Here is a 25,785-nt window from a genome sequence, read left to right as displayed (position 1 = left end):
AAAAAATATTTTATTACATTTTATTAACTAAAAATGGCCCTTGCTATGTACTAGTCTTTATATTATAATATTATAACTTGTGCCAATTTGGTAGTAACTAAGAAATACGGTACTTCAGTCATAGATGGCACTGTTATACAATTTCACAAAAACATGTCAGTGTATAATATTTATATGATACAATGAATTGATAAAATGTCTACTTACGTATTTACGAGTATTTACGTAAGAATGTACTTTGGTAGGTATACAGATGATTACTAATTATATAATCTAACTTTTGCCCGCGGCTTCCCCTACGTGATAAAGTTTTCGGGATAAATTAATCCCCGTGATAAAAGTAGCCTACATAACACTCAGAAGTAACGTAGCTTCCCATTAGTGAACGAATTTTCAAAATCAGTTTGTAGTTCCAGAGATAAGCCCCAACAAACAAACAAACTCTAAAATATTCCCTCTTTATAATATTAGTAAGTATACGATTATTGCTAAAAATAGATGTGATTCTTAATGTCTCATATAAATTTAAAGTTTGAATGGTTTGTCAGTTTGTTCCGAGGTATGTTATAATTTATAAATATATAGATAACTTGTACTTACAGATAAGCTCCTATTGTATCCAGGTAGAGGTCATTGTACGTGAGTGTCCCTAAGTTTTATTATGATTTAAGTACTTGCTACATAATATACTAATCGGTCTGTCTTCGTCAGAAACAAATAAGATTATTTTCTTCCCAGTCACGGCGGAGCACAGAATATGCTCATAAATATTCGAAGTCAGATGTCATAAACATTTTCATCAGAATCATATTTTTTTGTCATAGCAGCTTTGTTTTTATGTTTTAAATGTAGAACAAAATCAGGAGACGAAGCAGGACGTTAATATTTGTCTAAAGAAAATATGCGAAGAAATATTTGTGGGGGGCATTGTAAAATGTAAAAATAAACCGCTGCGGGAAGAAAATATGCATGAAAGGATTTATTGGAGAAAATAAATATAGCATAACCACAGACAAAAAATAATTCTTTTTAAGAAAATATACCTTATTTATTAACGAAATAAGTGTGATGAGACATTTGCCAAAAATCGATCCGAGATCTGACCCGTCTTATGAGTTTCACATCAAAAATATTATGAAAAGAGGATTTAATTTACACTCAGTAACTTGGAGACTTAGCAGCGCACAGGCACGAAGAATTGGAGAACGATAGCAAAGCTAGTTAGGAAGCTGACAGGGAATAAAACCATGTTGCTGAAGAAAAAAAATATTTTCAGAAATGAGTAGTTAATCCTTCGGTAGATTTAACTAAGCACCAACAGAGACTATTCTTCTCCACGTAAGTCTATTCACAAGTCTTTCACAGCCAATAAAACTATACAGTCTAGATTGTAATATTGTAATATGTACATACATACCGATAATACGATATAATAGTGAACAAACCTGCGAATTACAGAAGGCAAATATTTGACTAAGCTACCTTTGCACGATTTCTAGTCACAAGATCTTTAAAATTACAAAATAATAAATCAGAAACATTACCGATTCAGTGTTGCCAGTATAGTTGCCTGCGATTTTATCGCTTTATTTTCTACCACGTGTTTTCTAAACTCCAACCAATATATTCTAGTTTATTCACATCACTAAATCGTTAACTTTCTAATCGATTAAGTTACCTGTCATTCTCTACAACAGTTATATTGGAAAAACTAATCAAGACGCTTAACAGTAACGATTCACAGATACCTAATAATGAGAAAATAAATATACTATTAAAATTAGGACATTGAGGTCAATGGTCACAATGTATGACATTGTGACTACTGATACAACATTTTTAAAATCAGTCTTACATTTTGTTGAGTAGAAGTATACTTCCAGGCAAGCTGAAAGGGCCTACTCGAGATTTAACGTCTACAGCTCTGACGGCGAAGTAGTACTTGAAGCCAGCCATGAACTGGGTTAGAGTACAAGCCATTGGTAAAGGCAGTGCTTTTACATCGCCTATTTTCTTCCACAGCGCTGTACTCGGCGGCGACGATGTCTCCTGATACGCATACAACTGATAACTAGCAATTTCTTCATAACTGTCTTCTTGATATCCCTCTATCTTCCAAGATATAACTATGCCATTTTCTACTTTCGATAGTTTAAGATCTGGCGCTGGAGGTAACGCTTTCCAGTTAGGCGGTTGGTACTGTTTAACTACGTCGGGTAAGGCCGCAGGATGCCTGGCTGTCGGTCTACCCATCCTCACTTGATTCGCTGTTAATCTTGTTATAGTTGGGGCTACAGCTCTTTGTCTACCGGGACCTGAAAGAGAATGATTCAACTTGAGTAACATTAAGCTTAAACAGATTAATTATTATTTATTAGACGAAAAAACATTTAATTACCAGTGGGAGATGTTTTCACCATTATGGTTTGCCCAGGCTTAATCTGTTGTCCTTGCGGTCCGCTAATCGGAATGTAAACTTTTCTAGGAGTGTTCATCGTCTGTCCAAATTGTGCTCTTTGCGGAGCCAACAAGTTTTGAGATGGTACAAGCCTTACAGGCGGTGTGGGACCACGCGCAGCAACCTTTGATGGAGGCTCATCATCAGTTAAATCAACTGTTACGGACTGAGATTTAGTTAGAGCTCTTTTTTCTGGTTGTTTTTGGTTTGGATTTGAATTACGAAGACCGTTAACAAGAGGAATATTGTTGACTTGTTTCCCCATATTGGTTTGAACACTTTGTGGTACGGGCCCTCTTATGGCTGAATTATTTGCAGGAATTAGTCTTGGCACAGGAATAGTGGGACTGCTCGGCACTTTACTAGGTTTTGGCGCTAAATTTGAGGAGCTTCGCGTTTTGCCTAGAACGGGTGGTTGTGCCGCAGGACCCACAGATTTTTTACGGATTATTTTGTCTGTCATGTAAACCTGCATACCAACAGATCTTGTAATTTTTAAAGGTGTTACCATTGCGCCATTAGATTTTTTTTGCTCCTCTTGTACAGATTTTAAAACTACTTCAAGATCTCTGTTCTGCTTCGTCAACATCATTGCTTTCTTCTTGTATTCTTCAAGGTTTTGTGCCATAGCTTTTAATTTGGTTTTTATTTCACTTAAATTACTTCTGTCTACGATACTTTCCACTATTTTTAGTATGCAAAATTCTTCTAATTCTTCTCTTGTCATATCGGCTATATTTTTCTTTGATGACTTCAGAAAATTGTCTGGTAGGAGGGGTTTTTCTACTATTTCTTTCTCACTTGTTTCTTCAGATACTTTTTGGTTTTCATCGGGCCGAACAGTAGAGTCATTAGTTGATGATGTGGCTTCTGAAAATAATATAAATTATATTAAATGGCTATTTCTGAAGGTTACATTATATTATAACAATTTACACTAATTATAGTACCTTCAATAGTACAGATAGATGAGTCTATTATATTGTTTGTGCTAGTCTTCTCCCCAGTTTCTACATCGGTTTCCTCTTGGTTCTGATTTGGCGAAGATTCACGTTCTTTGCTATCTCTTTTAGTTTTCTCAGTCTTTTCAGTCTTGCTTTCTTTGCTGTTCGTATCTTCATCTATTAGCATAATATCATCATCGTCTTCTAAATTAATACATTGTTTTTCGGTTGGCGGCACCTTAGGGGGTTCTGTGTTAGGTGCATCATCTTCATCATCCGATAAAATATTTAAACTATTCGATAACCTGCATATAACGGGGGAACTTTTCGGTGTAGCTTTTTCTGGCTCTTTTTCAATTGTATTCTGTGGCGGTTTTTCTTTTTCCTCAACCGTCTGTGATGTTTCTGCCGCTTTGTCAATAATCATAACTTCATCTTTCGAGGCGATAAAGGTTGCATCTTGGCATGGTTCCTTATCAACTATTTCGGGAGCTACTTCCATTGCATTTAAGTTGTTCTTGTCTTCTTTTGTTTGTAAATTGTCGTTGAGTGGTGAATCCAACACTGTTATGGCGTTGTCTTCTTTATCACTTGTAATATCTATTTCTTTACAAACCTCATCAACATTCATGGGCTCTGATGTTATTTTATTGGCACTATCATTTATATCTGTTATAGTAACTGTTTCTAAACTTGTATCTTGTTTATCGTTTTCAATCTTTGAGCATTCATTGGCAGTGTCTATATTGTCGACTTTAAGTTCAGGTTCCTTTACAACGCTTGATGTTACTTCTACAGCTATATTCACATCTTCAGTGTCTTCATTTTCTTGGACATCATCATTAACAATTACATCGTCAGTGACTAGATCTGTAGAATCAGCATCTATAGCACCTGAATTTTCTTCTGGCGTTTTTTCAGCGGAACCATCATCATCGAGTATATTTCCAGTTTCGATAGATTTAATCAGATTTTCTTTCATATTCTTTATAACATCATCATGTGTTTTCTCAACAATACTACTTTGTTCCTGCACTTCCTCAATTTCTGTATTACTTATCAAGTTGTCAGCTCGTTCAGCCAAAATATTGTCCACTTCTTCTTGAATTTGCTGTAATTCACTCTTTGTCTCATTGGTTCTTACACCTTCCTTACCACATTCATCTTGTTCATTTATTAATTGTTCTTTTTCTGAAATATCACAATTTTCATGAGACTCACTTTTCTGTGGCAGTTTATTATTTAATAATTCCTCAGGATTACTTTGAACATCGTCGTCATAAATAATTTCTACCTCGTTGACTCCGTTTGTATCTATTTCAATAACAGGTGCAGTTTGGTCGTCGTCGTCTAATTTATTATTATTAGCCAAATTCTTTTCGTTTCTAGATATATTATCTTGCTTTTCAATATTTTCTTTGTTTCCATTACTATTGTGTTTAAGGCTATCCATGATGGCATCGCTGATAATTTTTTCATCTAAAGATTCTTCAAGAGTTGACATATTGATGTTTATGTCCGCAGCGCGATCAGTTTCAAAAATTAATTGCATTGTTAATCATTTCTTTTTTGTTATCGTGTGACTGCGTTATCCTGGAAAACAAAAACATAAATTAATAAAATTATTTAGTAAATGGAAGCAATCATATTAATATCATTTTAAAGACTTTTTATGTAATATTTAATTCTCAAACAAATTTGTTGATTTTGTAACCAAGTTAATTTATTATTAAACCAGTTTAATGTAAAATTTCAGTATTATTAAGTAAGTCAGTTTTCAGATACTTTCAAACCTATTCTAAAATATAGAACTTCGATGATATAAAGAGAGATGTTGCACGCCACCAGCTCACCCTGGTAAGCGACGTATGACATCAAGTTTAAAATTATTAGGTCATAGGTACCCAAAATTGCTTATAATCCTTAATTGTTTTATAATAACAAAAAGGCAGGCCTTGTTCTTACGACGCCTAAGTTAATCTTTTGTGAATAAAAAACTCAATTGCGATTTTTAAGTTACGCTTCCTTATAGAAATGTTACTTCTTCTTAATAAAATTCATAGCACTTACATAGGCAAAGTCTGAATTAATAGCTCATAAGAAGTTTTGCATATCGGTTCCTTGCATAATTGTGATGAACACTATGCAAAGACTTTTAAAAGTCATCCTTAAGGCGGTTAAATACCATCAGCTGATGATAGTTCATACGATATCTTATTGGGATTTTTATTAAAATTACAATCTCGCGAAGAATGAATCTAAGCTTGTGTCATAATTGATGTTCCTTATCTTCGAATGACAATTCATAATCTACAGTTACTTGTACAGTTACAAATCTATAGGTACATTTGTGAGTATGGCGCAGACTTTTAAAAGCAAAGAAGTCATGTATAGTAGGAAGTTATTCGCAGTTTCACGCAATACTGTTCTTCCTCGGAGAATTATTGATTTTTCTGGTCTCACGCGGTTTCCATGCGCTATATTTTTATTATAGCTAAACTTCTGCTTTAATAGCAGTCTCAATATGAGATTTGAATGGTTCCAAACTTAGCTCTGTTAGTTCTATAGTATTTCCTGACTTAAATAATATTTTGTAAACAAAATATATAAAAAAACTGAAATTTCAACAAAGGTTGAAATAATGTGATAAAGTAAAAATGAAATCATTAAATTGTTTCATGATTTCGGAGATTGTTGTTCACTCTTATGGTAAATTATGTTTTATTTTGGAAGTAAGTAACTGAGTTACTCTAAACTAAAAGTAACTTTTTTATTTCATCCTATTCCTTTTAAAAACAAACTACAACAACACTAGAGTTTCTTGCCCGTTCTTCTCTGGTGGAAACTGCTTTCCAAACTGGTGGTAGAGTAAAATTTTTATAAAATCTAAATAATGTTTAACATTTTACATATTCTAATAAATGATTACAAAATTTAAATTAATAATTTGTGTTTAAAAAAGTATTAATCAAGTTTAACTACTGCTGATATGGTTGAAGTCATCTCTGGAGCACTAAATGGATTACAAGATATTATCAGACTTGCAGTTCAGAATTACGCGTAACTGAATGTGTTTGCAAGTGATTACTGCGGTTTGCATAGTCGCATCGTTAACCGCAGTTGTAATTACGTTATCCAGGAATAATTTGGTACTGCAAGAGACAGCTACCTTATCCTACCGGAGTTAATTTAAGGAATGTTTTATAGCTTGAGTATTAGTTATTAAATACCATTCCATTACGCAAGCATCAGATTTTTTTTTTGAACGGGCACGGCTGTGTGACCTCTCTGTGCCTGACGGTAAGTGGAGTGGAGTCCAATAGAATGTCGATTGACGAGAAATGATTACCCCTAGGCAGTCGATGCAATTATGCCGTCCCATTGGTACCACATACACGCCGGCTGATCCTGGAACGCGCCATATTTACGTGGGCCACTATGGCGGGTTTTAACACCTTGTGTACAGTGGTCGCTATCCAGACAGATATAAAATATATCCTATCACCAGCAAAAGAATCAGTCAATCAGATGCAAAAGATGTGTATATTGTTATCTTCAATAATAGCATTTCCATAAAATTAATTGCTTATTAAGAAACTACCTACAACATGAACAAATAGTAAACTATATGATATCCGATAATAATAAGTTAATTAATAACAGTCTAAAGTAATGCTAGTGTAGTCAGGTTTCTTAAATAAATAGCCCAAACCAGTTCCGATATTTACTGTATTATAATGTTATATATAGCTCATATAGCTCATATATAGCTCATAAAAACAAACTCATGCCTGAACATAGAGAATTTAGGTATTAGAATGGATCAAATGATTCTAGAAACCTTCAGATCCGACGCATATGAAAATCTCGGTGAGTTGAAGGAGTGGGCGTGGCTCATGGCTCAGACGGTCGCCGAGACAGGAAGGTTCTCGAATGGCGACCAAACACTTCGAACATGCGCGCATAACATGGTGCGTACTTCAGAGCTATTCTATCTAAAACTCAGCATTTATCGCAATATCGAAGTGGATCTATGGGTTATTTAATAGTAAAACCATCTGAATTAAGCATTAAGGAATATCCATGGACGAATTCTTCTTGCAAGATGACATTTTAATACAAAAAGACAACCCTCCAAATATTATCATATTTATATTTTCGGTAACAAATAATATTACCTGAAGGGTTTAAATCCACCAAAGGACAAAACATGCTTGTTTTGTCCTTTGGTGGATGTGGTGTCCTTTAGGTTTGGTGCCTAAAAGAAGCGCACCACAATGGTATGGCGTTTCCATAAATGGTAATTCAATATTATAAAATACTTGATATACGACAAACAAATTAAAGGTCTGGCTGGCAAAATGTTTGATGATTACGTAATTAAGTTGGTTTCGGTTTTTAGCCGTGAAAAAGAAACGGATGAGCCCAGTAACCAAAATGAACGTGCTGCGGCAAACACAGTAAAAAAGATCAAAATATTGTAAAAACAATATTTTTGTAATTCATATAGTAAGTAATCATTTTGCAGAAAACTTTCACTAAAGCAACTTCGATTGTATTCTTTTTTTTAACTGGATACAAAACAGCATAATATGCCTTAAATACTATTCACAAGGAATGGTTGCACTATGTTTGTAACCTTTTACATGTAGGCACAGCATGCTTTATAGGTAGTACGTTAGACTATAGTAAAGTAATCTCTTAGTTATGAATTCATTGGATCATACGAACACAGCGCATAGGTGCTCCCTCAAATATTCCAATTTACATCTTACATTAGATACAAAATTACCGACAGAAAACACCTATTAACGTTGTGACCTAATAGGCATAAATCGCAGCCAAGTAGGATGACACGAAACACAATCCCTGTCGGACCAGCGAACGGCTAGAGGCAATGAATCCGGTCGCGAGGGACAGGGTCACGTGAGCGGCCCGACTAGATACCACCCTTCTACTTGAGATTGTGAAATGCCAGGGGACATAAATATGCAAAGAAAAACTAGCAGGTAACGTAATGATGTGAGGTTATGTGACTGAGGAGTTTATTATTTGACCCTTTTGTGTGATATCATTCTAGATACCACCCTTCTAATTGAGATTGAAACGTCAGGGGACATTAATCGACAGTCCCTACGTAAAGTATTGAATCTGCAAGATGCAATAATTTGCGTAGGGACTGTGTTGCGAATATATATCGCTTGTTTAGTAGTAGTTTAGTATATTACCATGGCGATAAGTACTTCGATCCTTATTGTCTTAAATAAATGCAGTTCATTTTAATAACTACCGTTTCAATATCGACAGTCCCTACGCAAAGTATTGAATCTGCAAAATGCAATTTTGCAGATTTGATACTATACGTAGGGACCGTCGTAATATGCAAAGAAAAAGTAACAGGTACCGTAATATGAGGTTATGTGACAGAAGAGTTTTATTTGAGCCTGTTGTCTTATATCATTGAATGCAGTAAATCCAAATAAAATATATAATATTGAGCACTCATGCTCACTGAATGCGTTGAATTAGATTTAATTTTTACGACGGCATTAGTTTATAAAGGATAAACATTGACAGTTGACAAGCGTAAGGGATCTTTTATTTGAAGAGGACAATTAAATTAAAATTTATATTATTGTTTTAAAAATATATTACGATTGAAATAAAATACCGAATACGTATTTGATACAAAAGTGACATTTGTAACAGACAATGCAGCACAATTCGGTGTAGAATTACGAAGGTCAGATAGTATTTACATGTGACCATATGACTAAGAACTCTAATAACAATTGAATTACATTTTTTTACGTGCACGGCCAAGTGACCCCACTGTACCTGATGGTAAGTGAAGTGGGTTCCAATAGAATGTCGACTGACGAGAGATGATTACTCTTCGACAGTTGACACAATAATTGAGTCGACTGCCGGCCTGTTGGAACTGGATATACACAGGCTGATGCTAGAACGCAACACACTTATGTAAGCCATACACGCTACGGTCTACCAGAGAGGTCATCTGTGCAGGTATGCCTGCGCAGGTATCAATTGAAAGAATTGATTTTCGACCCTGCGCCGGTCGCCTACACAGGCTCAAAAATCTGCGCAGGTCTATTCCCACACACATTTCGGTCTGCCGGCGCAGGCATACCTGCACCGGTGGACCTTTCCGATGGACCGTGGCATGTATGGCAGCCATTATGTGGACCACTATGGCGGGTTGTAACACCTTGTGCGGCAGTCGCTATACAGGCGGAAATAAAATATATCCTACCACCATTGGTCAAAATTAAACACAACAGTATCAGATTTCTTCAGAATATAAACAACGTGAAGGCACCTTTAGTCACTACTTTGTAATTCGACCAGCCAACTAATATGCATTCCCAGTTATAATTTAGTACAGCTAATGTAATTGCTAAATAGGAGACTACCTATGCCTCTAAATGCTTCTAAATCACGACTGCACCATGCTACTTAAATCAGGGATGGCGAACCTTTAATTGTTAACGTGCCATTATTTATATTTAAAATAAACATGGCATTCAACGGGCGTCCTAGGACTAGTATTATCTATCAGAGTGCTCCTTTTAGCAACTTTTTTATGACCCAACAATATTTTTGTTTGGCATATTATTATAATTTTCTTTATTGCTTTGAATGACGAGACGAGCTCGCTGTTCGCCTGATGGTAAACGGCACGACCGCCCATAATCAGTAGAAACATCATCCAACATCTTGAATTACAAAGTATTGTTTGGTATTCCACTGCGCTCGCCATCCAGAGACGTGAGATGTTAAGTCGCATTATGTCAAGTAGTTACACTGGCTACAATGTCCTTCAAACCGGAACACAGCCGTGACTACACACTACAACTTGGCGGCAGAAATAGACATTGCGGTGGTACCTACCCAGGCGGACTCTCAAGCATGAGAGACCTACCACCAGTAAAGTTACTCGCGTACCGGAGTTATTTTGTCACGTGCCACAACTGGCGCGCCATTGGTTCGCCATCCCTGGCATACATCGTTCTGTTACTTGAGAAGATATCTTATGTACGACCAATATGCCTTACCCTTAGAAGAGCAAATTGCCCTGATCTGTATAAAAAACTAATAATCATGAACCTTGTCGAGAACTGCGACTAATTATGCGGGAGAACCCGCAACCACAGTCTAAATGATAAACATGGTGTTTGATTTGTGCGGTCTAGATCAATATCTACTTCAATGAGATACATTAAGTTAGAGAGAATATTCCATAAAAGAAGTTAGTTATGTTTAGGTTATTTCAGAACGTTTTTAAATTGTAATCGGTCTGTTAGTAGCATTGGTTCAATTTATAATCAAGTGATGCTGTTATTTAATTCAGAATTGTTAGTACCATTTGTTTAATTTAGCAAATTAATGTTTCTTGAACCTTTCTAAAAATAGTTGACGACTACTGGGCCTTAACATATTTTTCAATTAGGGATGTTTCACACTAAGTCGATAATAATTCGCATTAAGTTTAAAAATGTCTTTTATTCATCAAATTGTTCACTGGAATGACATATGTTATCCTAAAAAAAATATTTGTATCGGCTTAAGTTCTTTTTTTAAAAGTGACAAGGCGAGGTGTCTGTGTATCATTATCAAGGTATTATTTACTTTAGTAGTTATACTACTATTAAGAATGACGGCGTTTATTATTTAATCATTTCTTAATTAACGTGCATACTGCTTTCCTATCTGGCAATCCATAAAATAAAAGCTGTAAGCATTAATTTTAAGAATGACCAAATTATTAATCAAACTTTTTAGTAAATACCTATTTGCTTTATGGGGTACGGTGATTGTGGATCTATCTGGACGTGGAGAATAAACCGTGCTATTTTTGGAAGATTATGCACTTTCAGAAAAAGACTATAGGTAAATAAAAAACTAAAAGTCTAAGATCCTAATTATTTCTTGGCACAATTTGACAAACGTCAATTTCCTCCACGCGCCTGATGAAATAGTAGTTGCAATGTATCAAATTAGCATCTCTTAAAAAAGCTAAACACTTATTGATATTGTTCTAACTATTCATATCTTTCATTTTAAATTTAAACAAGAAGATGACATTTGAAAAATATTCAATAATTAAAGTAACATCAATTAGCATGAAATGAAACATTATCAACGAGCCTACAACAAATCTGTTAGCGTACTAGTTAGTACGTACTTATATCGTCTAATCCATAGAGTGTATATTGCTGATTCACGATCCATACTAGTGATGGGAAAATTCCGCATCACGAAGCAGAGAATGATACGAAGGCAAAAATGGAACAAGAACTTCACGAGGTGAACACTTCGTTTGAAATAAGAACGAGTGTGACGCCAACCCGAATTCAATCATAACCGTCGTATAAGACAAGCGAACAGAGTGAGAATTAGAAGAGAAATCGTTTCAATGCGAAGTGTGAAGTGAGCGAGGCATACACACTTACAGGTTTGATCACAAACTCGCTCACATTTTATAATGATTTGATCAGTCAACGCCTACGTGTCACGAGTCGTGTTGCCATTTAAAGATAGAACGAACTGGAGTAATGTTCAAATTCTAGCATATTCGCCATGATGAAAGACATCTCTTAACTGAAGAACACGACACACTTTCAAATTAGAAAAGGGCAGAAATGCCTAGAAAATGCACACTCCAATATCCACAAATTAAACAAAGAGAATGTTTCTAACGGAATGTTACTTTGCTTAGCCAGCTCGGCGCTCATTACTGGGCTTACATTTGGAGACCTATTTAGAGGTTAGGTAATAATCCATAATAACCAAAGACCTAGATAAAAATAATATAATTAACTACACAGATCCAAAATATAAACATACATTAACATTACATCTTTTAATAACATAATAGGCATACACGTAGGTCAGAACCTAGAATACTAAAACAAGACCTAAACGTTATAACGATAGAGCACATTTTAGTGCTTCTCCCAGTTTGACCACGCCAAAGTAGCTGGACCGATCAATACGAAACTTTGCACTATGGCACATTGTATCTCCGTTGACGTTATTTTATGGTAAATTATATACGTCTCCCTCCCACACATAGTCCAGTAAGCGAACGCAATAGAAATTTAAAAGCAATCTCAAGAAACAAAAGTATCTGTTACCAAATGGATAGCACGCAATACTCGGCCGGACCAACAAAATGCTGTTGCTTTACGTCTCCTATAGTAAGAGGCCTAGATTCTTACCCTATACCTCCAATAGAATTAATATTTGGAACGGGCTTTAAGAGACTTTCCCGCTCACACTCTCCACTACAACTCTTGTAAACCAGGATAAGCAGTGGCACGCATTTTATGACACTAAGCGCTAAAGCTCGTCGATTCTTATTGAATACTAATTTGTCTTTATCCCGCAAAGAAATTAATCAAATAGAAAGATAGGATGCAGTTGGAAAGGGCATTAAGCCTAAAATCATCCTCTGCAAAATTTTAGAACCAAGCATTATCTTGGGCGTAATGCTATTGCAAGTATCGAGGTAAATCAAAACCGGTATTCTCCAGGCTTTATAATAAGCGGTAGCCAAAAAAATTGACCCAAAATTACCCTTAGTATTTTTTACTATCAACACTCAACAGCGAGACAACTATTGTTTGACAGATGATTCAATTTAATCGATATGAAAATAATCATTTAAGTGAAGTGAAGATTTAAGTGTGTTCCATACATTTTCTACGTTCGAATGGGAATATAAGGAATTTACTCGACTATGGTCCGCTATTGGTCCTTGGCACTTTTACACCAAGAAGCTTTTTGTCGGTTCCTGTATCAGAAGAGGCTAAGGCTTTATTAAAAAAATATTTTGATTTCATCAAAATTTAGTAGGCACGGGTAAAAGTGGGCGTACAGAGCGACATAGTCGTGAAATAACGACCAAGCTACTTAAATAAAGATTTAAAAAAAGTAGGTAAGCGGTAACAAGGTCCAACAGGAATAAAAATATTGTGATTATGTGATGAAATAGCTAAACATTTGAAAATAGTATGAGCCTACTTCAGTGGCGTTGATAATATTCTGGTCTCATATCTTTAAACCGGTATCACATTCGCCGAGTATTCTGTCTGACATGTGTAAAAATCTACTAAATATTTTATACGTGAAATTAATAATAATGTTATGCCAAAATGTCACCACCTATATTTTAGATAAAATTTTGTTAAAAACACAGTTCCCGTTCGCCTGTTTTATAGTATCTTTCAAAAAGGTCTAAACTACTGAAAGTTTTTTGGATGTTCAAAAATTTTTTAATTCTTTCCTTGGGACATTTGCCATTTATAAAAATCGAACTTAGAAACTTATCGTCTTGTGAGTCGATTATTTTAGCATGACAAGGACCAATAAAAAGCCAAAAGAAAAAATTGGTATCATAACACCTAATTAAGAACTTACTGAAAATAACCAAATTTGTAGCACTAAAAAATCTACATACTATTATTATATTTAGAGTAAATAAAGCCAAAAAACATTCAACATGTATAACAGCAGTAAATCAATGTGAATAATAATATAATACTATTACAGGCAAAATTAAATAAGCAAATGAAATATAAGTAACTAAAATTCTGTACTTTATAACTAAATAGGTTTTATTCATAATTATCCATGCCCTATTTTGTCATTGGCATTCCCCGATGGTAATTGATCAATGGAATTTATTATAACTTTGTCTATGAAATGAGCAATGAAATGTATTTAGTGTCGTCTTTGGTCCCCTTTTACTTTCATCATGATCTGGTAAGTATCTGAGTTGATATAAGATTTTTTTTCACATGACCCTTAGAAACATACAAAAAAACGCACTTTTAATAAAATGACCTGTTCCAAAATAGTTAATTTGTGACAATCATCTAAAACTTAATTTCTGTTGGAGAGCTTTAATTTTTTTTTCATGCTATAGTTTTAATTTTTGACCTATCTTTAATAAGTTATATTTTATAGCAACTAAAAAAAGGTCGCAAACACAAATTCGTTTCTTTGACGATTCCCACAAATGAACAATTTTGGAATAGGTAATAATTTTATTTAGAGAGCGATATGTGGAATAGGAAAAAAAATGCGCGACCGATGCATTTTTGTGCCTTTTTTTTTTATGATTACATTATCCAATTTAAGGTCATATCCACAATAACAACACCAAGTTACAATCATAAAACTTGGTGTAACAATTGAATCCCTTAAAGTACCTATTATTGTAACTATTGAAAATAAAACAGCTGTTATACATCGGCCATTAAACAACTATTGGTAACATTTTTTTTATTTACGTATCTATCAAAAATGTCACAGCAACCACTACCTGACAAACTCTGAAATCCATCATCATCATCATCATCACCATTATCATCAGTGTCATCACAATTTCCGGACATCACCAGCTGTACAAAATATTCCTCGCCAGTTTCACGAAAATTTACTTATTCGACGTAATCGGCATTATGATTATAAAAATACATACACAAACGCGTCATGACACGAGCTCAACAAAATGGCGGACGGTCTTACGCGAAATACCGGAATAAATTCTCCGCAGTACGCTGATCAGGTAAGCAGGCGAAGCGGCTGACCTCACGCCGTCTCACTCTAGCATAGCGATATGATCCGCGAAGAAGGGAACGGCGATGATTCGAGCGTACGCTTCCGAAAATAAAACGAACGAGGTGAAGGTGGAACTTAGAGCAAGAGGCTATCGAACGGAATAGAAAACCAGATTGTACAAAGAACAGTCACGATGGTCATGGGGACTTATTTCGAAATAAAATACTCTTTTTTCATTGCTCGCCATCCCTACTCGCGGATGCTGCATGATAAGGAATTGTTATAATAAATTCTAAAAACAAAACCATTTTGCCTTATTCAATCGTGCTACTATGCCTCTTACATATATAGATATCCTTTAACGTGATTCGTGGTAGTCAAAATTATCTTTAGATAATAAAATATCTGAAATAAATGTCGTTCATTGTCAATACCTACCTACCTATAAAAGTAATTGTCATAGTCTTAGTTCATGATTAGTAGTACAATGTATGGTATTAGGTTATAATAACAAAAAAAATACCAAAAAAAATGGGTACCTAATAAGTAATTACTTAATTAAAAAACAACTAGGTTCCCGTTATTTCATTAAGTACTTATTAAAAAGATCGACCTACTAGGAGTATAAAAAAGATAATAAATTATTCTAAATGTTCCTATGAAGAATTGACGCACGATAAGTATACCTATGTTTATGCTCCACATGAACGAAGAATAATTATTAAATGCGAGTGAAATAATGATTATTCTAAATTAATAACGCGTCGGTAGAAATAAACATGTTTTGCTCGTTCTCAAGAATAAAACTAAAATAATTAACTTGTCTAAATTTCAAAAATAAGTCTTATCACTAAGAAAATAAGGTCGATATTGGCATGCACTAATCTGACAGCGCGCGTAACCTAAAAATCCTCAAAAATATAAAATAATAATTGACTCGTAATAAAATTCAGCATAACTAAATAAAGTTATTACGAAAACGCAAATTATAATTAATATCACGAAACAATATAAGCTAAAAAAAAAACAACAACAACAATGACCAAATGTTGGCAACACCTACCTAAGCGACGTAACAAGAATCCAGAAGTAGAAGAGCGGTCAAGAAGATAAATGACGTCACGCAATACGACTAGTCAGTCGCGCGGCTAACGCGGCACTGGCAGCAGAGAGAAGGACAGAGAAGAAAATGGCGGCCGCGGCTTGTGGCGACAGAGACTGGAGGGAAACCGAACAAAATACACAGAGCAACACGGTGTAGAGAACCGCCCGGAAATATCTTTAACGAACAAAACGCAAGAGCGACAGTGATGGCGATATGGGCATTAAGTAAAGTAGGAAAGAGAGAGCGAACACAGAGCACACGGCGTTTATAACACGCTCTGTAGCGAAATACTGCTCTGTACACGAGTACTTAGTAAGGTCACGTTATGATAATGGCGCGCCGTTCTCTTGCGTTCTACTTCTATTTTATTACAGCAGAGTCCCTTGCTTGTGTCAATAAGTACAAAACCAACTCTGTTTTGAGGTTATATAATGTTTGTACGTATAATGGACCGAATAGGTAGATAAAGAGTAATACTGGCGATCACACTTAAGAATTAAGTAAATACCTACGTACCACTGTCGCAACGCGTTATTCTGAAATGCTTGAATACTTTAAGACTAGCGAACATGATATTCGCGTCGCTAATTGGCTAAAATACCACGCTATCATCAAACTAGGTACATCCATCAGAAACAAGATTTTTAGATTTTATACAATATAGAGAAATGGTGCCAAAACCCATTAGAACCTCACCTACAACTCTACTACCGTAGTCAGTATTAAATAGACCTAAAATCGGTGGTAAACCTAGTAAAAAAAACTGTTCAATATGGTAGGCAAAATGGGAGCATGCGACGTTGCCGCACCGACGACATTCGCCGGCAGTCGAGTGGGTCGTTCGCTTGCCGCCGAGGATAGCCGAGCGCCTCCGAGCGGCCCCGAACCCGTCGAACGTCAGATATACGTCATTACATAAATAAATTTGTAAGCTAGAAGAAAATTTTAATGTAATAATACAGCCAATTCCATTGCAGAATGAGTTGGCATATTCTTGGTGCAAGTAAGTGATGATGTTCAAAACATCCGAGCGTAAGTATGAAGTGATATAAAAATCAACTATACCAATTAAAGCAAACTATCAAAAGATTTTTGTCATAGATCTTTATTACATAATAAACCTCGCCATAATCGATTTCAAATCATTGTTGATGATTCAAGTAGGTAAATATCCCCTCCACATCGAAAAATAAAGACAATATCCGAAGGCGGATTTAACGCAATGTTAATTTTATGTTCCACTACACGCGATTAGCATTGTATCAATCTTGGGAATCAAAACACACATTTTCTATCAAACAGCTATATATTAAACTGGTTTGAAAGAAAATGCAATGTACAGCCAGCTTTATCTCTCTAAAATCTTTAAACAGCTACAAGTATTCTAAGCATTATAAACTAATTACATCTAACAGTTATTCGTGTAGATATGATTCATTAAGGACATTTATCAAGTGCTACAATTTCGTCAGAGAGTGTTATCACAAGATTTTAATCGATAAAAGTATTTTCTGGTCAAATCCTCACTAGAGCCCCCATACGGACATTGTCACGGGGAGACCGACCGGCGACAGCACAGATTATTCGATACACATCGCTCGTCTTGTACAGCACTGTTTACGCCCTTCAAAACGTCTCCGTATATACACGTCAATGGAACTTGAAATAACGATTTCAGTCGTAAGTCTTACAAAGAAGAAAAATCAGTAGAAATGGCAGTTTAGTTCACGGATAACGGAGTCGCCGAAAATAGAATAGCATAGCTAGTTTTTTTTACTTATGTTTTTGAAAAGATGTCTCTCGCCGTAGACTAGTGATTGAATAATGTGTCAAAAAGATTAAGCAATTACTTGATTATAATATAGCACGTTTTTGATACTAAAACAGAAAGCTCATACTGTAGTAAAGCGAGATGCAGAGCAGATAAATCAAATCCATAGATTATTAAATGTAAGATTAATGCTTAGACAGAAAAGGGATTAAATCAGTACTTACAACAATGTTTCGTATAGGTACTGAACTTCATTCCTACATAGACCTGTCTCGATAAAATGTATGAAACGAACCAAAAAAATAACGGTGTTAATACAACAGCAAGCCATTATGAACAAGTAACTTCAAGATAAGCCATGAACTATTTCAAGGAACCTTAGATGAAATCATAGCGCGCGCGGACAAACGGGATAACCCACATTTAAAGGAAAATATATTGTCTTAACGTCTGAAATTAAATTAATATGAAAATAACTGATGGTAGGATATTTGCTTCCTGCCGGTTAACGACGGCCATCACGTGGTGTCAAACTCACCATAATGGCCCACTTAAATGTTTCAAACAGGCCGGCATAAATAATTGTGTCGATTGGTTCGTCATTTGACACTCTATCTGAACCACACTTCGCTAACAATTAGATGCACTTTATCGGGGCAGTATAAAAAAATGTTTATTTTTCGATACTTGAGTCTTAACTCTCAATCTTGCATAAACTTCTGTGGCTACTTGTTAACGCGACATTGCATGCATAACGTGACCATTTATTTTTTTATCTGAAAACGGGACATCGATTTATTTACGTCAAGTATAGGTTCTAAATGGAAAAAAAAATGTTCAGTTTTATTCATTTTTTTTTTGAAGAACAAATTTTGTTTTATTACAGCTGGTTTATTTTTAATATATGATATTAGTTATCAACATCGCTTTTAGAACTGGAATCTGTAACTGAGTTTTTTTAGATGTTCACATTTTTATTCATTAGAGAAAAGATTCGTAGGCGTTAAAGGCAAGTAGCAGCCCGGTCGGTGCTTAAATTTTTGCACGGTTTCGAAAAATGGGACAATTTTGTGTCCCCGAGTTTTTTGTGGGGACACCGGGACAGATTACCGAAAAAAGGGACGGTCCCGTTCAAAACGGGACGCCTGGTCACGTTATGCATGCATAAAAACCTTTGCAAGAGAAGGTATAAGAAGATTAAGTATAAATTATCTTTATTGGATTGAAAATATTATTTTTGATTTTCTATACTATGGTTAGAAGTTATTTAAATAAATATGTGCTATTTGTTATAAATTAATGGGATCGATAACATGACAGTAGTCATCACACCGTACCAAGAGAAGTTGGCGGATGGGTTAAAATCCAGAAGTTTGGCAACGGCGCAAACTCGGGTTGGCGACGACTGCTAGTTATAAAAACGAACTTGCTGTTATTCATGTGGTAGGTATTACTATTGGTTGGAAAGAGACATTTTTAGTCAAATGTTAAAGTCAACCTATCAACGAGAGTCAAGACAGACCTAACATAACCCGACAAGGGAGTTAGGACGGGCTGTGTATTTGGCAACCGCGCGCGGTTCAGTGCTCACCGCTCACACCGCTCAACTCAGTGTTCACTGCGCCGGCAACATGCGATGTTGCCGCTCTTAAGCTCCGTACACATAAGTATAAACACTATCAAGACATTGTGCTGATATGTTGGTGAGCTACCGGCAAACTGGATATTGGCAGATAAATCTAGATATTTGTTGAAAATGCGATTATTATTCGGGATTACCATAGAAACAGACTTAAAATTTACTATGCATTGGAGTCAAAAAAAATATACAGATATCTATGGATGTGTTGATTCTTCTATCAAATTTAAATAAGTATAGATAAGGGCCTAAAAAATAAAAACATATAAGATAAGGTCATTATGACCTTGAACTGAGAAAGAGATAACCTACTTACCAAAACTTGATTCTTCTTCTTCTAGAAGTAGCGACTATGCTGAACTGGAACAGCGCGAGAACTTTCTCGAAGCAAAGAAGCCAAACGAATGCACGTAGACGAGGATCTACGTCACAGCACACGCCCGAGCCGCTGTCGGAATGGAACCGGCCGCCATTTTGTTCAACAAACTCGTGAATTAGAAAGAGATAGCAAATCGACATCATCACGTTATTGTTATCAAATTACCTCTTATTACTTTAATATACCGCAAATGAACTTCTATGTTTTGTTATCCTTCTATGGCATCTTCTCTTACATTCGTTTCTTCAACCTTCAACCTTAGCAGAAAAAATAATAAATAGGTAGGTACAAACAAACTTTTTGTAGGAATTACGGTAAATAGAATAAGACTTTGTATGATAATTATTATGAAATATTATTGTTTGTCATTTTAGCAAACATGCTTTTGTTTATATTTGTTGTCGGTGGCCAGCAAAAAGTTGACATTTATAAAATAAACCTCCTTATTTCCGACAAATACATTATATTGCCTTATGTTGAAATGTCGAATATTATTAATTCACTGCCATATAGGTATATATTTTTATATTACGACTCCCAAACACTTATAAAGATCAATTAATAAATGCATGATTAGGCATTTATCTTCACACGTTAAAACTCATACTTTGGACTAGTTACCTGTCTTATCCTACTTATCAATATGTACTTTTATAAAAACCGATGATATAGTAGTAAATCTAATCAAAACTAATGGTTTAAAATTCTTACAATACATATTTTCTATAGAGACACGATCAGAGTACATCATTTCAATTTCGATAATTTAAACAAAAGTCATCGTAAACGTTATCGACCTATGCACTGCTCAACGGACTTAACATTTTATTTTTTTACGAATATACTAACGACATCTAGTTCAAATAAAATTAAAGTTTTTATGTGTTTTTATGGCCAGTCTTTTCCGCTGCGACCATTTTATGCTTTGTTCTAATGCATACATAAAATAACAGAGGGCGCTTTTTAGTAAAACTTTAACAATAATTGTAATTCATAAAAAAATACCACTATAATAGTTTTTCTTAAATAATATCCAATGTCTGTAACACAAAAAAAAAATGATTTACAGAATACCACAAGTGAGGAACTTATTATTTATCACGTTCCTCATAAGTTTTTACCTTCAAACATTGATCTCAGTTGAATGATTATGACAGTTTGATAGTTGACAGTTGTGCAAAAGTAAACAAACACAAGTTTTTAAATATTTTTTTATTAGTATTTTTGAATGATAATAGTAACTTATATCATAGAAAGCCAGTAGATAATATGTGTTATATTGAATAAATTTTAAAATAGTGCATAATGATTCTCAATACTTCTATAAGCTACACAAATTTTTTGGTTAGTTTTTAATGAAGAGTTTATGAGTATTTATTTATAAGAGAAAGGTTAGACTTTTCATTTAGAATTCATTTTCCAGAAACCCATTGGTCGAAGATGTGGAGTGTATGTGTTAACTAATCATAAATATAGTAAAAATTTAGAACAAAAGTATTCTGAAGAGCAAAGGGAGAAGTTATTGGAGATTATCAACTCTGAAAACGATGTATTGTCGAGGTATTAACTTTAATATATTTTAGGAAAATGGACAAACTGAATACTCTTTACAAAAGTATGCCTTTTATACATACATATAATAAAGGTCACGAAAAGGCACAAGTTGGTCCAGAAATATTGGATATTCTATCGCTTATGATGTTGATTTTGAATACACTACAGTTTTGTTAACATGAATACCAATTCAAGCCTTCCTCTCCCATCTTTAAGCTGGTTTGTAAGGCATGACAAGCATTGTCCATCAAAATACAAGTAATTTTCAGATCACAGTGTTTTAGTCTTCATTTACTTCCAATGGGACTGAAGTGTTGGTGATCTAAAAAGTGTAAATAAAATTATAATTTGTCCTAAGCAATCTGATGTATGGAGGCCACTATCTGCAAACATAAGTATCCGGCCTCTAGCAAGACTTTTTTTTTCAGATACGACATAGCCAAAACACGATTAAAAAAAATATCACAATGGAAAAGCAACAATGGGCTATTGCAAAGTCTAGCTGATGTAGAAATGATGGAGGGATTTTCAGAAAGAATTACAAAGAAGATGTTTGACAGCATCCTGGCTGGACCAATTCAGGAAGAACATAGATTATCCAACAAAATTAAGGGACAAATACTGTATCCAAATCTAAGTAATAAAGTAGTTAAGGTATAAGATGTTCTCTATTATCTATTCTGCATGACCTTATTTCACTCTTATATGGGATTTCAACACAAGCATGTTGTTGCTTCTATTTGGCTTAGGCTTTACACTTTTGTCTGCCCAATATTAATCTTCATTTAGTTTAACTTATAATGCAAAAATCATATTTCATAATAACTTTTATACTATAAAGCATTATATCAGTGTCATTAAAAAAAAGGAAAGATAAGTCAAATAAAATGTCTTTGATATTGTGTTTTCGTTTCAGGATTGCAAAACAGTTTTGACAGTGTATATTACAGTAAATTCAGTGTGTTGGACACTTATAGATAAAGATAATTATGAGATCAAAGAATGGAAATACTATGGAATAGATTACCCAGAAGGCAAGAAGTTTCAAATCACAGATATACTGAATATTGTGAGTTATTTGTATACAATCATCCAGTGTAGTTTGCATAGCTGAGAAAATTTATCATAGTGCATAGCTTATTTCCCAAAGTTTGTGGTTAGCAGATAAGTATGAAAAAAATATCTACATTTATTTATCCTGGCACAGCAAAGTGACCTCACTGCACCTGATGGTAAGTAGAGTGGGATCAAATAGAATGTCGACTGACGAGAGATGATTATCCCTCATCAGTCAATACAATTTTGCTGGCCTGTTGAAACGGGATATACACAAGCCGATCTGGAATGCGACACTTTTACGTGACCCACTATTGCAGGTTGTAACACCTTGTGAACGGTGGTCGATATCAGGATGGTTTACATATTATCCTACCACCAACAAATCTGCTATGCAAGTTAAGCAAATAAGCCTAGTGTTTTATTTACAATCGCCTTTATATTTTTTCAAAAGATTTAAAAATGATTTTTATTGTATAATGTAACCAGACTTTTAAACAGTATAGTTGGTTATAGACTACATATTAGGACCAAAATTGTGCTCCTAAAGATCAATTGGTAATAATTTTCTGAGTCTTATTTGAAACGACCATGTGACAAGACGTCACAGCATGCTTAGATATTATAAGCAAAAAAAAACATATTTAGAGACAATATGCTTGTTTGCCCATTAAAAACGTGCAAAGCGCAATATGGAAAAAAATAATGGATGTAACTGCAGGTTATTTGCAAATACAAATACAAATATTATCGTTTCATTTAATTAATTGACCTACCAGGAATAAAATATATATATATTTTTAGATAGTTCTAGCAATTTATATAAGTTATAAAAAGTGCCATCTGTTGTTGAAAAACTTTACTGCTTCGTCGCATGAGTTAAAAATTTTAGTAAAACATTTCCATATGTCCGCTCTATAATATATTTATTAAACTCGTTGGTTTTAACGAACAGTTTACTAGGCGGTAGGTATGGCTCTTGTATGCAGGATATTGTATCTTAATGAAAAAAAAAACATTGTGCCAAAAAGCAAATATTATAGTAAATAAGTAAGTATCTACATATTAATATATGTGTGAGAGAGAGACAGAGAGTGGAGTCAAATAGTGTAAGATTTGGTAATATTGAAGTTCGTATAGGAGTGCAGAAAAGTAAAATTTATGTTTCATTTGGACTTGGCAAAATCTACACCTGGTCAAGCAACTTGGTGTCCCGATATAATATCGAATGACGATGACTGATTACCACTCGCCGGTTGACACAGTTATGCCGGTTTGTTTGTATAATATGTGTGATAAATACATTTGATTCGACGGCCGAATTTCAGCTACTGGACGAACACTACTTCTAATTAATATAAACCAGCTCTTCGACTAAAACTTTTTTAAAATATAATAGACGATTAAGTATTGTACGTCGTCAGGCTTGGAGAATCACCCATCAGCTGCCCACAGCAGATATCTATGTGATGAAGGCGGAAGCGACCACTCTCAGAGCGTCCGGCAGCGATCCTAACAACCCTAAAGTGCTTGCTGTAAATCTACAAAAGGCGCAGATGGTCGCTATGATCGTCGCGTTGATAAACGCCAGAAGTAATTTAGAAGGGTTAGTGTAGTACGCTGAAGTAAAGGTAGATGGCGTAAATATGAAATTTTAATTAAATGTGATTTTCAGGGAAGGTGAAGATTCTTCGTCTAATGAAAAGTGTTTGGAGCATAAAGTTTACTTTTTGAGGCCAACTTTACCATACAGGTAAGTTAGATTTGGTAGATCACTTATATGTGCTATGAAGTTTTATTTTTTACGAGTTTAATAAAACGCCATCAACTGGTTAGTAAGTGAACTGCCAGTATTAATGGCAAATTTTATCAGTACTATTTATTTGCGTTTACCCCCAATGTACCCAGATTTTAATACACATGGGTAGATAACAACACTTTTATTGAGGGCAAATACTTGCCGCATAAAAAAAATAGCGTTTCAAAAATATAATAGTGAATGCTTCAAAAAATGTTTTATACATATTATTCGTCTTGTTTGTACATATAGGTTGGCCAGGGACAGAAAAAAGTAATTTCTTGTACAGAAAATAATATTTAAAACAAAATTTAAAAAGCATAAGTGCCACTGCCAAACCAAGTTTCCTAGGTCAGGCTATAATTAAATATCCATAATTTTTTTGCAGACTGTACGGCACTTTAGTAGGCAACGAAAGAGTATCAACCGATCAGACGGTAGAGATGTTACTAAGAGAAGACAACGGCGGATCGAAAAACAAGCGAGCTTACGTGCCGGAAAAACTGAAAGAAATGTTTCGAATGCAAAAAGATTTGCAAAAAGACATGCTCGGCCACTGTTTCCTATTGAGCATAACATTCATGGATCTGTGCATTTATAAAGACCAAGAGAGGATAAACAAGTTGTTGAAACATGGACCTTAAGGTCTTGTATGTTTGTATATACGTAGAGATTGTTAATAAATAGTTTTTGAGGATTTTTCGATTTTATTGTAAGCAATGGACGGTGAGAGGATCCTAAGGGTTGAGGGAAGGTGGCCGAAAATTAATCTAAACGATTCCTGTAACTTGGTGTAAAGTATGTTTTGCTGACTCTACATTTCAGTAGTACAAGGCAGGGCATGCAATTATCGGAATATTCGGATAATCGATAAAAAAAATACCGTTTTTAAAATAAAATAAAAATCTTGTTTTTTTTTTTTCTCTTTACTATGGGAAACGTGTAATCCATATTATATACTGCTCAAAGCAATCGGCCGAACAATATTTAAAAGTAGAATTAAACTTACTGCTTTTAAGGTTTTAATTATAGCTGGCCACTAAATAATGTAATCGGTATTTTTTCCAATATTTATCGTTCCTCTTAAATGACCCGATAACCGTTAAATTATCGATTATCGATTTTCGGATTGCATGCCCTAGTACAAGGGCACTCCTGTGATCGACAGCAAGTCTTCAGCTATTTTAGATATAAAGTAATTAAGAGATTATCCAGTCTTCAGATTTCACTCTCGCCAACTTCTGTAATTCTGGATCGGGAGAAACCAAGCTAAACCACGGCACCGGTTTAGGTACCATCTTGTTTTTTTTTTAATCTGACTGCGTTTGTTAGTGTGGCAAAGGCCGCACAAACCCAACGGACTTTTGGGTGAGTGCGTTTTGCGATCGCATTCCTTGGAAATTAAGCGATCATGCTGAGGGCAACCCACTAATGGGTTAAGAACCTGGGATCAGGGCGGTCAAAGGGAGAGAGGTACAAACTTCTCGAAATT

At 34.8% G+C, this 25,785-nt stretch overlaps 2 protein-coding genes and 1 long non-coding RNA gene across 5 annotated transcripts; 2 read left to right on the top strand and 1 right to left on the bottom strand.

Moving 5' to 3' along the window:
- Positions 1-1,254: 1,254 nt before the first annotated feature.
- On the bottom strand, positions 1,255-19,954 carry LOC115445148 (golgin IMH1). 3 transcript variants are annotated; one of them, XM_030171282.2, is made up of 4 exons: positions 16,055-16,206; positions 3,409-4,995; positions 2,399-3,328; positions 1,255-2,315 (listed from the first exon to the last, which is right to left on the bottom strand). In XM_030171282.2, exons 2-4 carry the CDS (start codon positions 4,952-4,954, stop codon positions 1,852-1,854), a joined length of 2,940 nt encoding a protein of 979 aa, XP_030027142.2. In that variant the 5' UTR covers positions 4,955-4,995; positions 16,055-16,206; the 3' UTR covers positions 1,255-1,851. The 3 variants fall into 3 exon arrangements, with proteins under 3 accessions (XP_030027142.2, XP_030027141.2, XP_037294735.1); XM_030171281.2 differs by lacking the exon at positions 16,055-16,206 and adding an exon at positions 19,823-19,954 and having other exon boundaries at positions 1,852-2,315; XM_037438838.1 differs by lacking the exon at positions 16,055-16,206 and adding an exon at positions 14,753-14,947 and having other exon boundaries at positions 1,852-2,315.
- Positions 19,347-20,086, top strand: LOC115445149. The gene is made up of 2 exons (XR_003938798.2): positions 19,347-19,570; positions 19,848-20,086. It is a non-coding gene; the product is annotated as an uncharacterized LOC115445149 (long non-coding RNA).
- A 951-nt stretch (positions 20,087-21,037) lies between these two features.
- Positions 21,038-24,990, top strand: LOC115445179. Its single transcript, XM_030171357.2, has 7 exons — positions 21,038-21,229; positions 21,309-21,445; positions 21,868-22,093; positions 22,356-22,508; positions 23,920-24,101; positions 24,171-24,248; positions 24,682-24,990. Exons 1-7 carry the CDS (start codon positions 21,191-21,193, stop codon positions 24,935-24,937), a joined length of 1,071 nt encoding a protein of 356 aa, XP_030027217.1. The 5' UTR covers positions 21,038-21,190; the 3' UTR covers positions 24,938-24,990.
- The last annotated feature ends 795 nt before the right edge of the window (positions 24,991-25,785 follow it).

This window comes from Manduca sexta, chromosome 15 (assembly GCF_014839805.1).
Source record: "Manduca sexta isolate Smith_Timp_Sample1 chromosome 15, JHU_Msex_v1.0, whole genome shotgun sequence".
Taxonomy (NCBI): Eukaryota; Metazoa; Arthropoda; class Insecta; order Lepidoptera; family Sphingidae; genus Manduca; species Manduca sexta.
The sequence above is the reverse complement of the archived record's forward strand: the minus strand, read 5'-3'. Positions and strand labels throughout refer to the sequence as shown.